General features: G+C 33.6%; 1 protein-coding gene across 6 annotated transcripts in view; it reads right to left on the reverse strand.

The window, feature by feature from the left end:
• Positions 1–14,830, reverse strand: part of LOC143253275 (protein muscleblind-like) — a 197,377-nt gene that overhangs the window by 18,118 nt on the left and 164,429 nt on the right. For 4 of the 6 annotated variants that reach the window (XR_013029483.1, XM_076506872.1, XM_076506873.1 and 1 more), the window contains exons 3-4: positions 10,564–10,746; positions 7,497–7,724 (exon numbers count right to left, since the gene is read on the reverse strand). Coding sequence is in view for 5 of the 6 variants with exons in the window: in XM_076506872.1 (XP_076362987.1) it covers positions 7,497–7,724; positions 10,564–10,746 (411 nt within the window). In the remaining variant the exon portion in view is untranslated. Of the gene's footprint in view, positions 1–7,496; positions 7,725–10,563; positions 10,747–14,612; positions 14,781–14,830 lie in introns of all 6 variants that reach the window. The other 2 variants (XM_076506875.1, XM_076506874.1) reach the window with 2 other exon arrangements.

The raw sequence follows: 14,830 nt of genomic DNA on the forward strand, positions 1-14,830 counted from the left end.
AATTTTAAATACAAAGGAAAGATAGAGGTTTAGAACTCAAATGATAACAATTACTTAACATTCATTGTTGATTTAGGCACTGTTAAATTTTTATTGCACTCTAGTGCACAGAAAATTAATTTTAGTAGTTTAACGTTAGGAATTCCATTAGGTAATGCGCCAAGAAATACAAAATGTTTAACAACGCTGAACAATATTTTCCATGAAATAAGTCCTATTTATCCTAAAGGCATTGTTTCTGATTGTTTCTGATTCATTCTAACGTAATTGTTTTACAAGCTGTCCCTTCTACGATCCGCACTCTTCACTGAAAATAGTCACGTGACAGCTGTTATTATCTGGCTTACTCTCACTCGCTTATTTAATACACGAAATCGCTATATTTTGCTTTGAATTTTATTTATACAAATTTCAGAGTAATTGTATTAGTGTTTTATATTAATTACATAACATACAATTCAGTTTATTTTAGGATTATTCCACAGTTTTCTCAAAGTAAGAAGTGTCTAGAGGGAAATAATCAGCTTATAGGACATGACAGAAAATAACGATTGGTTGATCGCGTGAATTTACGACATGGAGTAAATAAAGACCAGTCTAACTGTGTGTACGTATGGGACAGAGAAACGATAAGGCTTGCCGTGTAACGATAAGGCTTGCCGTGTAAGCATGACAGAGAATAACGATCAGACTAATTGTGAACGTATTAGATTAGATGGAGTAACGGTAAGGCTTGCCGTGTGAGCATTGCAGGAATAAAGATCAGATTAATTGTGTGAACATGAATATTTAGTGGCTAATGTACTTGTGTAATTCAAGTTGTTTCCATTTTAAATTATTATAAGTTTTACATTTAGTTATAAAGACTTATTATCTTTGAACATTTTTAAATAGTTAATAAAATATAAAAAAGGTTTATGTTTAAAAACAGTATTTCATAAATGTGTTTAGTTTTTACAATAAATAATGTGCATGTGATACAGAACATAGTTAAATACGTTCCTTTATTTGTTCAGAACTTCAGTTTTATTCAATATATATTATATATAAAGAATAAGAGAGTTTGTTGCTAAGCGCAAAGATACACAATAAATTAGCTTAGTAGATAAGAATTTATTTTGGATCTGTTCACATATTTACGCTATTTTCATTACCTTACTTACCAAACATATATCAGGTTAAATGCGATTTGTTACTATTTGTTTATGGAAGCTCCTATACTGAACAGACGTTTTTTTTATTTATACCATTTAAATTCAATATTTTATGGTATTCTAAAACCAAAAAGTTACGGAAACAAAAACAAGACACCGTGAAAATTGCCTTTATATTACTGACATAAAAAAGATAGAATACATAAAATTCCTAGCTCTTTACGATTGAATATAAACCCAATTAACGTATGTGGTACACAAAAGTGAACTCGATATTTAAAGGTAGCGTAATCGACGTTCCTTAGTGAAATACTATAGTTGTATATTAACGGCTCTGTGGTCTGAAGCCCAACAATTATTGTGGAAGTCAGCACTAGTAGAATTATGAATATTCCATAATTGAACTTAAATATTAAAAAAATATTAATACATACATTACTAAATTTATATTTGAAAATAGTTTGTTTGTAAGCTGGAAGTTGCATAATGGAATACCTGCGTTCTGTCTAAAACGAGGATCGAACCTCCAATTTTGATTATGTAAACCCACCAGCTTACATTTTGCAGCTATAAATACATCACTCAATCAATAAACAAATTCTATGATAGATTGTTTAGGAGGAGTATTCATAATGAAACTTTGTAAAATGGACGGCAACTGCCTGTTGTGGAAACACAACTGTAGGGGACGACGTTTCGAAAGTCTTCTGCCTTTCGTCTTGAAGTTGCAGTGACCATCCATTCTGCAAAGTTTCATCAATAAACATATCTGTACGCTCATTGCAAATTATAAGATATATTTCTATTTCGGATATTATTTAACTTAGTAGAAACTCCCTAAAACCTTTTGTCATTCAAAACGTTTAAGTTATGCATATCAAGGAGAATGTTCTATACTTTGATCTTCTTATTTCTAGAGGCAACATTTAATAAGAATTATGGAATGCATGTGATTATTACCATTTAAGAGAAGGACAAAAATCATTCACAATTTAACGTTTGAAAAGGTACACATAACGGCTACTCTTTGTATCAGATGTCTTCAAAACGTGCCACATAATAATAAGGCAGGAGAGAACACAACTTAACAGAAAGCCATAAAAATAAGAAAAACTAAAAATATAAAGTAATGTTCACCACTAAACAGTGGTTAAGTTAGATCTCTTTAGTGTATAAAAGTTTCTGTTTATTTACTTTTTTATTACACCATAAAGTAAGCTCCATTGTAACAAGGACTTTTGCAGAGAAATAACTTGGGTAACGTCCTGCAGAAGTTAACTTCACCAATGTCTTTACGAATTCCATGCCGTTGATATAAATTCAAAAGATAATGTCCATTCAATCTACCAGCTCCAAAGAAAAACAAGACTGTTGATTCACACACTTTGCACATTTGAGATTTACATCTAAAAAACAAAGCTGTTTCTGCTGAAACTGTTTTTTATCATATGTCGCAACTTTATCTTGAGCCATATGAGCCTGAAGACATGAATATTCCTGTGTCTATTGCTGCTGCTAAAGACTGAAGTTTGACAAATTTATCACTGCATCATAAAAATCAATCTGCGCTAGCCGTCCTTAATTTAGCAATGAAAGACTAGAGGGAAAGCAGCTAGTCATCGCCATACACCTTGGACTACTATTTTGCCAACAAACAGTGGGATTCTTTGATAGATTGTTTAGGCAGAGTATTCTATAAAGTATTCTACAGCTGTCTATTTTACAAAGTTTCATCAATAGTGAGATTGATCGTCACATTATAATGCTCCCACGGCTGAAAGGGTGAGCATGTTTGGTCGATTTCCATAGCCACATGGTCATTCCAGGCAGAGAGCAATTAGCTTGTGTGGATTACCATGAAATTTCTTGTTTCTTGGGGTAGAATACCAAGAAGATGCATGGATCAATCAGTGCAATCAAGTATTATAGTCCATTTTCTTTTCTCAAAGCTTGTCACAGCACGTTTATCACAGAACCTTAATCTCACAATTATACTTCTATAGAGGCTTTTAAGCTAATTCTATTCACACTTACTAATATTTTTCTTTCCTAAGTTAACAGTTCAAAGACACATCAAATTTTATTCAAATCTGTCCACTTTTTTCAGTTACTTCGTATATTTATGACTTATTAAGCGCAGCCATGAATATCAAGTCAATCAAATTTTTGTTTAGCGAGCTTGTTTGGTGTGACGGGAATTGGAATCCGTGACCCTGAGATTACGAATCAAGCACCCTAATCAGCTGGCCATGCCAGGCAACATTTCTCAGACATACCATTATGCCCTGTATACATGTATTTCTTTTTTTTATGTCGTTACTCCAACTGCAATATATCATGAACATATATCATTATTATTCAAGTTTCGTATTAACAAACGGATAAAATTACTCACGAAAAGTGAAATACACTGTAACATTATAGCGTCCCCATGCTGAAAGGGTGAGTATGTTTGATGGCAGGATTTAAACTTGTGATCTGCAGATTGTAAGTCGAACGCTTTGACCCCACGCCAGGCCTTAGTTGATTAAAAAACCTGTTTGATTTACTATAAGCCTTTAAACAATAGTCTAACGTTTGTAAATTATTAAATAACTGTTAAATTATTGGCGTTAGTGTTTAAGCATTGCAAGAAAAGAATTCTGTGTTATTTTATTTGTTCTCTAACAAATCATATATTTGACCCTAGTTACTTGTCTTAAGATTTTTGTAGAGAAAGTAAATGACATTTCGCTTGACAATGCGTTAGGCTAATTGCAGATAACCTGAACGTTTGCAAGCTTACTTTTCACTTCATGACAAAATATAAAAGTTAAAAATAAATTATTTCAAATTCATTCCACATTTTTATGGCGCATGTTCAAAATTCAATTCAGACTAAGGTATTCATTAACACTCAGCAAAGTTAATCCTTCATTGTTATGGTTTTGTTTGTTTAGAATTAAGCACAAAGCTACACAATGGGCTATCTGTGCTCTACCCACCACGGGTATCGAAATCCGGTTTTTAGTTTGTACGTCCGCAGGCATACCACTGTGCCACTGGGGGGCTCATTGTTATGGTGTGAATGTTTCTTCTAAGTTTGAGAATTATGATTATGACATCACTATTAGATCCATTATATTCTTAACACTACATTTCTTATTCAGTTATCCCGGTCGCACCAAACATGTTCGCCCTCCCATCCGTGGGGGCGTTATAAGTGACGGTCAATCCCACTATTCGTTGGTAAAAGAGTAGCCCAAGAGTTGGCATTGGGTGGTGATGACTAGTTGACTTCCCTCTAGTCTTACACTGCTAAATTAGGGACGGCTAGCACAGATAGCCTTCGAGTAGCTTTGTGCGAAATTCAAAAAACAAACAAACAAACAAGCAATAAGGTTGTTTCTAAATAAAATGTACCGATATTTTCTTTACTGTTTAATTTGGTACATTAAGAGAGATCACAAAGTAGAGTGGAAAAAAAATTCCTACTTTTTCTCGAAGGGCTTTTTATCAAGAAAATCTTCGCGTATTAATAATAAACCACCAGAAAAATTCAGAAGACCAAAATAAAACAAGGTATTAGTATCTTTTATGGCTTGAAAACGTACTCTAATATTATCATTTTTGAAAAATGATAACCAAAACACAGAAGTTCAAAATTTAATTGAAATATTTGTAGAACTAATTCTGATCGGTCTTGATCGGTTTGTTCTGAATTTCGTGCTAGCCGTTCCTAATTTAGCAGTGTAATAGTAGATGGAAGACAGGTAGTCGTCACCGCCCACCGGCAACTATTGAGCTACCCTTTTACCAACGAATAGTGGGACTGGTCGTCACATTTTATTGTTTAGACTTGCGAAATATAGTCCCACTTCCTTAATAGAATCAGTTCGTCAACAATGCCTTCCAAGTACTTCTATAACGACCACAAGGGGGCTCCGAACCTCAAAACAAATCCTATTAGAATACTCGCCTGTGGTACTTGAGCAAGTGTGGCACGTTTGATCTTTCTAACTACTGAGAGGAAGCATAAACACAGTTTCAAAAACATCACCACGTGAAGACCACGGACACAAAATCTGATACCGTATTCGGACTTAGGAACACTGAGAACCTACTCCTAGACCCTTATCATGCCTGGGTGACCTTCGGGACTCGTTTTAGAATTCCTGGTATAAGGCGTACGTTGTATAGATAATAGCACCGTAGGGACACCCAGGGTTCACTGCCAAGTTTGATCCTACTAGCTTCAAAATTGTGAGAGGAGTTCACGGAAAAATAAATTCACACAGCTAGCGAATTAATATATAATTGAATTAGATAACAAAATGCAGGGGGAACTGACATCCTAGTATCTCTCTCTCATATGTGTAATTATAACCATAAATTTTAAGCCATAAACAGAACACATTAACATGAAACAAAATACGCTGCATATTTTAAAAAAGGATCCTATGGTACAATTTACAACGTGGGATTATAAAATGTATCCTTGGTTTTGGAGGTGACTGCGGAAGTAGGACCCCATTGCAGTGGATATAGACCGTCTATCAGTCTTAACCTCCAATTCGCTAGTCTCACATAAGAAAATTAGGAATTAGAGAGCGAGATGTGGGTGCTCAAGCGTACAACGTTCCACAACTATATCACACTTCACTGCCGTCAGACAGTTGTGGAAAGATAACTGCTCTCCTAAGATAAAATAAGAAAAAGATGAAAATAAATAAATAATGAAAATAAGGTATTACTATTTGAGGGTAATTAAGATAAAACCTCTTGAAGTTAGCATTCCTTACCCCAATGTGGTAGGGGCACTAATTAACACGACATCAATAAAGTGATAATTTACTGTGACTGTCGTGCTTTTTTTTTTTTTTATATGTGGCCAAAGGTGTATATCCACATAAAGTAGCGTCAATTTCTTAGATGACGTTATTTTTAACTAAAAATAATTCTTAGTAGAATTTCTCTGGCTTACTTTCGTTGTATTTATTTAATACATTTTCGTATTTATGACAAAATAATCTAATAATTTTATCTAAAATATTTTTATTAAATACATTAACTAGTAATTTACATATCAGTGTATTAACATTATTAATAAAATATTGTAATTTATTACAAATTTTAGAATATCTGAATAACTGCGAAGTTATAATGTTTATAATGGATGGGTACGGTCATTATTATGTAAGGAGGATAACCATAAATTGTAAAATAAAAATATTTTCTTTTATTCATATTGATATCCTTTTTATCAATTACTTTAACTTCTAAATCTAAATAATGCGTATCTGTATTAGAAATTGAAGTATTTTCAATTTCTAATTCTGTTGGATAAATGATGTCAATAACATTATATATTTCAGAATTATTTATACTAATTAAATCATCAATATATCTGGAAGTTAAAGTAAAAATATCTGGATTTGCATAGTTTTCAATAACTATTTTTTCATATTAATATAAATATAAATTTGCTACACAAGTTGAATAGTTGACTCTCATTGGAACTCCTATCACTTGTTTAACACCTGTTTATTGAAAAATATAAAATTATTAAAAATACGGAAATTTAATATATCTTTGATGTTTTTGGAATTATATTTTCTTTTTCCAGTTCTATGAAAGGATAACAAAATATTGTTCTATTAATGAATTTAAAACAAAAATTAAATATTTTAATGGTATTGTAGTAATGTTGTAAAATCAAATGTTTGAATACTATTTACCTGCTCACACTTCTTAGACATCCTAAAATAACTTATGAGCTGTTAAAATCGCACCACAGTTATAAGGCTTAGAGTTTATAAACAGTTCATCATCAAAAGTGCGTTTTAATAGCTGTGGAACTAGGAAGGTATTAATTCAAAGTACAGAGATACAATAAACAAAATTATTTTTTTACATTGCAACTGCTGAGCCAGTCGTGATACAGACATATATAAAATGATAACTGGATTTCGAAAACACTTTATTCAGAACACTTTTTTTGTTTTCTTGATTTATGCACGTTATAATCAAATTTAAAACACAATATTTAATTACGTATTCAAATCTGAGTCTCTACAATTTTATGACAGCATATTTACAAATTTGGGGTGAACAGACAGGCCACTACTAGTTTATATTAAAGTAACAACATTTCAACATTGACAGCAGCTGAAAAAGAACCAAAGTTGTGCATTCAGTTCCATTCGCTTTATTACAGTCAATAAACATTTTATAAAACTTTACGTGAATTAAAGAAAGTAGGTGCAGAATATTTCTTACCAAACTGTCAATAACAAAATCAAATAAGGATGAAAAGAAAAACAAAGCAGAGGGTTAAAGGAAAGCAGTGAAAGATTGGCCTACCATAACGGCGGTGTTAGCTCTGTTTTGGGAAGCCTTTAGCTGTGCCTGCAAGTGTAGCGGCGGGTGAAAGTAGCGGCATGGATCCCGCGTACACCTTCCCTTTATGAAATCCATACAGACCGTCACCATGCCTTCGGTACCATCCACAGCTACGTGCTCAGGAGGATGAGCGAAGCGGCACTCAGTTTCAGTCCGTTTACAGCTACCGCGTTGATATTCTCGGCACACCTACAGGCAAGGGAGAGGCAAGGCAGGAGAAACCGTATTAACAAGCTAGCGTATATAGCAATGTGCGTTCAGAAGAACTGAAACACGTTGGAAAAGATAGTGCAGGAATAAATAATTAAGAAAAGCAGTTTGATTAATGCAGGTAAACAAAAGCTGTGAGTAACAAAACACAAAATTACATACGAAACGACATGCCATATTATAAAACATTTTAATGTATATTGCACTTCAGCCTAATTCCGTATGTTTTATAATGACTTCTTATTTACTCCTATCTTAATATACGAGCAAAAAAGTTGTGCATTTGTAACTTCAGTTAAGAAATTGGACAGAAAGTATAACTCGTGGATAGTAGAACCACTTTTTTTTTGTTTGCTGCCCCAAAAGGACTATTGAAATCTGAATTTTAGTGTTTCACAGAATTGCTACTGAGCAACCAGATTGGTTGGTCCACTAGTAACGCTGTCTCTCCACTATAGATGTGTTTGTTTAGAGAAAGCTACACAAAGGCTATATATGCCAGACACCCTTAATTGTGAAATGATAAGACAACCAGATAACGGCGTGCAATGCTAACTTTTATGTCACTCCTATAATGCATCCATGTTTTCAAAGTTCGGAGGGCAAACCACAGACCTTCGGACTCACAGTCCGGCACGCTAACTATCAGGCCACGAGGAAATACTAATGGAATCTGTTGATCTTATACACTTTATTTTCTATATAGTACTTACAGTTACGATAGAAAGTGTTCGTACCCCTGCATCGTGAGTAGTTTTTTTCCTCATAACTTAAAAATTCTCACGATTAGGATAAAGAAAGAATGAAAGTATAGTATATTATAAATATTATACTAACACACATCTACATACATTTTTATGTAAATTGAACGACAAATAAACTGTTTATAAACAAATAACCAAACATAGGAGGGGCAGAAAGTGTTCGTACATCTATTTTAATGGTCAGTTGTGTAGCCTTTCAGGTGAATTACTTGGCGCAATCTCTCCTCATAGCCCTCCATAATCGTTTGACAGTACTCGACTGGTATTTTCTTACATTCTTCTTTACAGAAGGCTTCCAACTCTTGCAAGTTTTTCGGATGACGCTGATGAACCTTGGTCTTCAACTCATGCCAAACGTTTTCCGGTGTGTAGCAATACCGGAAAGACATACGAGACTTGTATTTTACAATAATTCGGTTTTTAAATCACTGGACAGTTGTTTCCTGTTCGCCATGATGGCTAAGCAGATAATGATGGAGACGGCGCTAAACTGCCGGAAGTAAATTTTTTGCTGGCTAAATTCCAATAATTATGAACAGTGTAATGTAGTTTATTCGTCAAACTAAACAAATTTTTTACAGGAATATCGGTTTCTTCACACGTTTTGAAATATACGAACATTTTCTGCTCCTCCTATTTTTGGTTATTTGAGCAAAAAACTACTCAGGACGCAGGGGTACGAACACTTTCTGTCGTAACTGTACAAATGTGTAGTGACACCTACCGTATAGTCAAACAATGAAACCAGTTTGTTTCCAGTAAAACGAAATGATTTACTAATTTGTTGTCTTATCTAGCCATTTCCAATTTACTTGTCGTTAGTTAATGATACTCCATAAATGGTAGCTTTAATAAAACTTGCAAACCTCCAGTGATAGTACTTTGTTATGAACACTACAATATCACATTTCCACAACTTATGTTATATCACATGATCTTTCAGCATTAATAAACCTTTTTTACGTCTTACAGGATCTGTGAATAGATTCACATAACATATTGTGTTATTGTTTTTGTTGTAGAGTTTTGAAAAAGAGTGGTCCGTTTTACTGGATGGCAATGTATGAACCTGATTCCACATTACACAGCCTACAGCCGCTCTTGCAGGGTCAGTTTTAATATTATTAATTTCAAAGAATAGAAGCCAGTTACATGCAGCAAAACCTTATTTGTTTACAGCCTTTAGCAACAAAGTCTTACGTTTAATTAAACCAGCAAATTTTATTTATAAACGGATATAAAACAACAAGTAAACAGGAATTGATTTACAATGTCCTTCCGCTAAAGTATAACGATAGAAAATAAATTTCACGTGTTTATAATTTTAGTTTTCAAACTCTTTTAAAACATAAAAAAACGCGGCTGTAGATATAAAACAATACTATTTTCGCCAGGTAGTATCATTGGTTGTATACTAACGACGTGCTTATTTATTGTACAGCACAAGCTACACAATGGGCTATCTTTGGTGTGCCTGTTGCGAGTATGAAAGCCCAGTTTTTAGCATGATAAGCCTTCATACTTACACTAAGCCACTGGAAGGCTGTGAGAAAGACAATTCCACTAAAATTTCATTTCACTGGAAATCCAGTTCAGACAATGTTAGGTAAAATAAAAATACTATAAAAAGTAAATTGTAGAATAGGTATAATTTCCTTTTTATTTAAACCACAGTTTTGAAAATACCTGTACGCTAGTGCAAGAGTTTCGTTTATATCATAAATAGGTTGAATTATATATTTTTTTTAATTATTGTGTTCAATTCACAACACAGAACGTTGAAGTCATAACCACGTATTACGTTGTTGTTTTTTTTATTTTTTCTCTTTTCTTTCTTCTCACTTCTATGGTAAAAATAAAGTGAACCTTCCTGAGTTGTTGGGCCTAATTATGAGGTGATATTATGTGATGAACCTCTTCCCCTCACACAACCTGTACCAATATCAAATTAATACTAATTTTACTTTCAAATAAAAGTTTGAATACTAAAACAACACTTGTCGAATACAAACCAGCATGTTTTTTGTTTTATAATGTTCAATAACGCTACTTACCTCTAACCTATCAGTGCGTGGCATTTTCTGAGGTGTGACCATGGGTGTGGGTATAATACTCAGTGGTGCTGCTATGGCGTCGGCTGACATCATCCCCATAACAGGACTTGGACTCAAGTAGGGACTAAAAGTAGAACCTGTGGCCATTGTGGGAAGGGTAGCCATATACGAGTTCGTCGCGGCCTTATATTTCACAAAAACGGAAATAGCATGAAAAAAAATAAAAACTTTAAAAGTGTTTGCTTTTTATCACCATGTTTTCGACATTAGAGATGGAAATTTAAGGTATTAAAAGTATTCAATATTTGTCATCATGTCTTCGACACTACAGGTTGAGAATTACAGAAAAATCTAGAACTGAGGAAAGCGTTGCTGCCTGAGAATGATAAACTATAAAGCATTAAATACATTTTAAAAATTATCAGATAATAAAAATAATATTCTCTGACACATAACAAGGTATTAATGAGGCTTTTCGTGTATTTAGATAATACAACTGCAAAACTTTCACTTCTATATAATTATGAACTAGTATGGATGTATATTTAATTGAACAGCTCAGAATTAGTTACTTCCGCTTGTGCACATACCACGTCTCTTTCTACCCTTGATAGCAAATCAGCATTAATGAGAAATGAACGATAAATTCCTTATGGATTTAATACCATTAATAAAAAAGGGAGAAAAAACCTTAATAGTTTATCTGAAGGTAGCCTACCCAACAAAAGTTTTATTATCAACGTTCAACTTCCAGGATAAATCATTATTCCGTTTTAAGACAAGAATGATTCTAGCAACATACTGGATCATGAATTTATAACTTTCTGAGAAGGTGGGGATGTAAGTTTTATAAGAGATAGTTCGTAAAATAGGTAGATTTCTATAAAAAAGCATCATACTAGTCACCTCAAGGGAAAAGCAGAAAGTACAGAACTTTGTGTTGTAGCACGTCCGCTAATTTCTGTTTTTACGACCTACAGATGAATATCTACACTCAGACTGGTTAGGGTGGATGTAGGGGTATCATGATTAGTTTTGTATAATTCATGTGGTAGAACGAACGTGTAATGCATTATCTTACAGCTGTAATATTGCCATCGTAGGCAGGTTATAGAAAAGAGCAGAAACATGCGTTTTCGTTGCTAGGGCTACATAGCCAAGGCTAGCGGCAGGAAACAAGGAGAAGAAATTGTAGTGGCACAAATGATAATCACCTTGAAATATACATTTGCTTATTAAATATAAACTTGGGCTTCAACCACTCTACTTGTTCTATATAATAACCATCTTGTACATAATAAAATAAAGCACTGTTCTAACACTGCGCTTACATTAGTCCTCTTTGTAGACTTGGCAAAACGAATCATAAAATGATTTTTCACTCTTTATGTAAGTTAAAGGGAGTAACTACGCTTGATTAGCTTAGTCTCTGAGTACGCTTTTACTATTTTGAAATACTAAATAGTAGCTGTGCTTACTATTTATACTTCATAAACGGTTTGTTACTTTCATTATTAACTAAACAAAAATAGCGTTCTCAGTGATGTCGAGAAACCTACTTGTTGAGAAATTAATGCAGCATGCAGATAAAGGTAACGCTATAGTCATAATGAACACGAATGAATACATTCAAAAAATGAATAACATCCTATCAGACACGAACAAATTTAAACCAATACACACAAATCCAAAAACAAAAAATGAACCTAGACCATCAACTGGCATGCTGCATTAAACCAGAGATTTACGGACTTATACAACGAAACATAAACCAAATCAATACTAAGAACGACAGAGACAAAAAGATCTGCCACAACAAAAAACTAGAAAAACTAAGATGCAAACAACAGAAAAGACACCAAAACGACAAACCGTTGACTAACCTCATAATTAACAGATCCGATCGACAATTAAACACAGACGAGATACATCTACTTAACAAAGGACTCAACTTCGCAATAGCACCTAGGCACATTCCAACCATAGAAATCAAAACATGTTTAGAAGACCTAGCCAGGAGACTTGTGATACTTTCTACAGAGAACAACAAGGAAACAACCAAAAACAACCAACAGAAAGAAGACAACTTAGATAATTTTATTGACATCCAACAGCCAAACTTCCCAGGTAAAATTACAAATTTATATTTTCCAAAAACACCTAAAAAACAACATCTTAAACGATTTTTTCAAAGAATTTTCTCACAAAACCATCAACATAATTTCACAAAACAGAAAAATGAAAAACAACCTTACAAAAAGAGACATTAATTCCATTAAAAACCTAAAACAAGACAAAAACATAAAAATTCTAAAAGCAGATAAAGGTAACGCTATAGTCATAATGAACACGAATGAATACATCCAAAAAATGAATAACATCCTATCAGACACGAACAAATTTAAACCAATACACACAAATCCAACAAAGACACACGAGACGCAACTGAACAAATTACTACTACAAATGAAAAAAGCCAACACAATTTCACAAACACTTTATTCCTACCTACGTAAGACCGACTCACGCACACCACAAATATACGGCATCCACAAACCTCATAAACCAGATTGTCCATTACGACCAATAATGTCCACATATGAATCGTTTAATTACAATCTTGGTAAATACATAGCATGGGCATTCTCCAAATATGTAACACCAGCCAGCTCATTCATCAAAGACTCTTTTAATTTCAAGTCTAATCTAAATCAACTTAATCATAAAGCCTTAATGGCCAGTTTCGATGTTATATCCCTCTTTACAGAAGTTCCAACCACTGAAGCCTGCAAGATAGCCTTAGAACTCTATATCCGAGACCCTAACCCAACCATAGAAATTCCCAGTAACCAGTTAGCAACCCTCATAGAATTCACCACGATAAAGACAAACTTCATGTTCAACAACCAAAACTATATACAAACAAATGGCCTAAGCATGGGCAACCCAGTATCACCAGTTCTAGCCAATATTTTTATGACACAAGTTGAAACACAAGCAATTAACACAGCATGACATCCACCACTATACTGGTACAAATATGTAGATGACACGGTTGCGGGATTCAAATCTACAGAACACATACTTAATTTTTTCAATCACATTAACTCTATACATCCCAACATTAACTTCACATGTGAACAGGAAGAAAGCAATCAAAAATCATTTCTTAACCTCAAAATTACAAGAACCGACACACAATTCAAAACAGAAATCCACCGAAAAATCACCCATACTGGACTATACATTCCTTGGGACTCAGCACATGAAACAAAACAAAAACTCAACATACTAAGAAACCAAATAAACACAGCCATAAAACTATGCGCACCAGATAAAATTAACGATGAATTAGACAAAATAAGACAATACTTCATCAACATCAATAAGTTTCCCCCACAAACCGTAGAAAACATTATACGCACACACCTAGACAGAAAGCAAAATCAACCAACTAAAGTAAATATATCTCACGAATCAAAAAATCACGAAACCATATACTGCTGTAGACCATATATTCCTGACATCAACAAACAAATAACCAACATTTGGCAAAAATTAGTAACAAAATATGACATTCCAGTTCATACCAAATTTATTCAAAAACCAGGCACAAAGCTGAGGTCTATACTATGTAAAAACTACACTGACAAACACCACACCAACATTATTTACAAAATACAATGTGATAACTGCCACGTCTTCTATATTAGAGAAACAAGTAGAAAATGGAAACCAGATTCAAAGAACATAAAAAGTCACCTTCACACGTTTTCGAACACTGCAAGTCAAATAAACACAACATAACCATAGAAAACACTCAAATACTAAATAAAGAAACAAACATAAACAAACGCAAAATTAAAGAAGCCTTACTTATACAACAACTTAAACCCAAAATAAACCAATATAAAGGAACACCTTTATACCTATATTAAAATAATAAAATAAATAAAATTATATATTCAAACATCTAACACCGCCCTCTACATTCCTACACTCAATTACACAACCCCTTTCAAACATGTGGTCAGCTTCCGGTTAGTTACCTCTTTCTTTGTGAACCTGACGATGACCGAAGAAGGTCGAAATGTTGTTCGCTCTTCTATGTAAAATATTTTCTCAACCCAAACGAGCCGTTTTTGCATATAAAAATAGCGTTCTGTAAAACACTTTGTGACATCTTACATTCCAACGAAACAAGTAATGCTGTAAACCTAGCGATAGAGAAATACCTTTCACTTTTTAATTACTAGCCGTTAAACTT

Source organism: Tachypleus tridentatus, chromosome 6 (genome assembly GCF_004210375.1).
Source record: "Tachypleus tridentatus isolate NWPU-2018 chromosome 6, ASM421037v1, whole genome shotgun sequence".
NCBI lineage: Eukaryota > Metazoa > Arthropoda > Merostomata > Xiphosura > Limulidae > Tachypleus > Tachypleus tridentatus.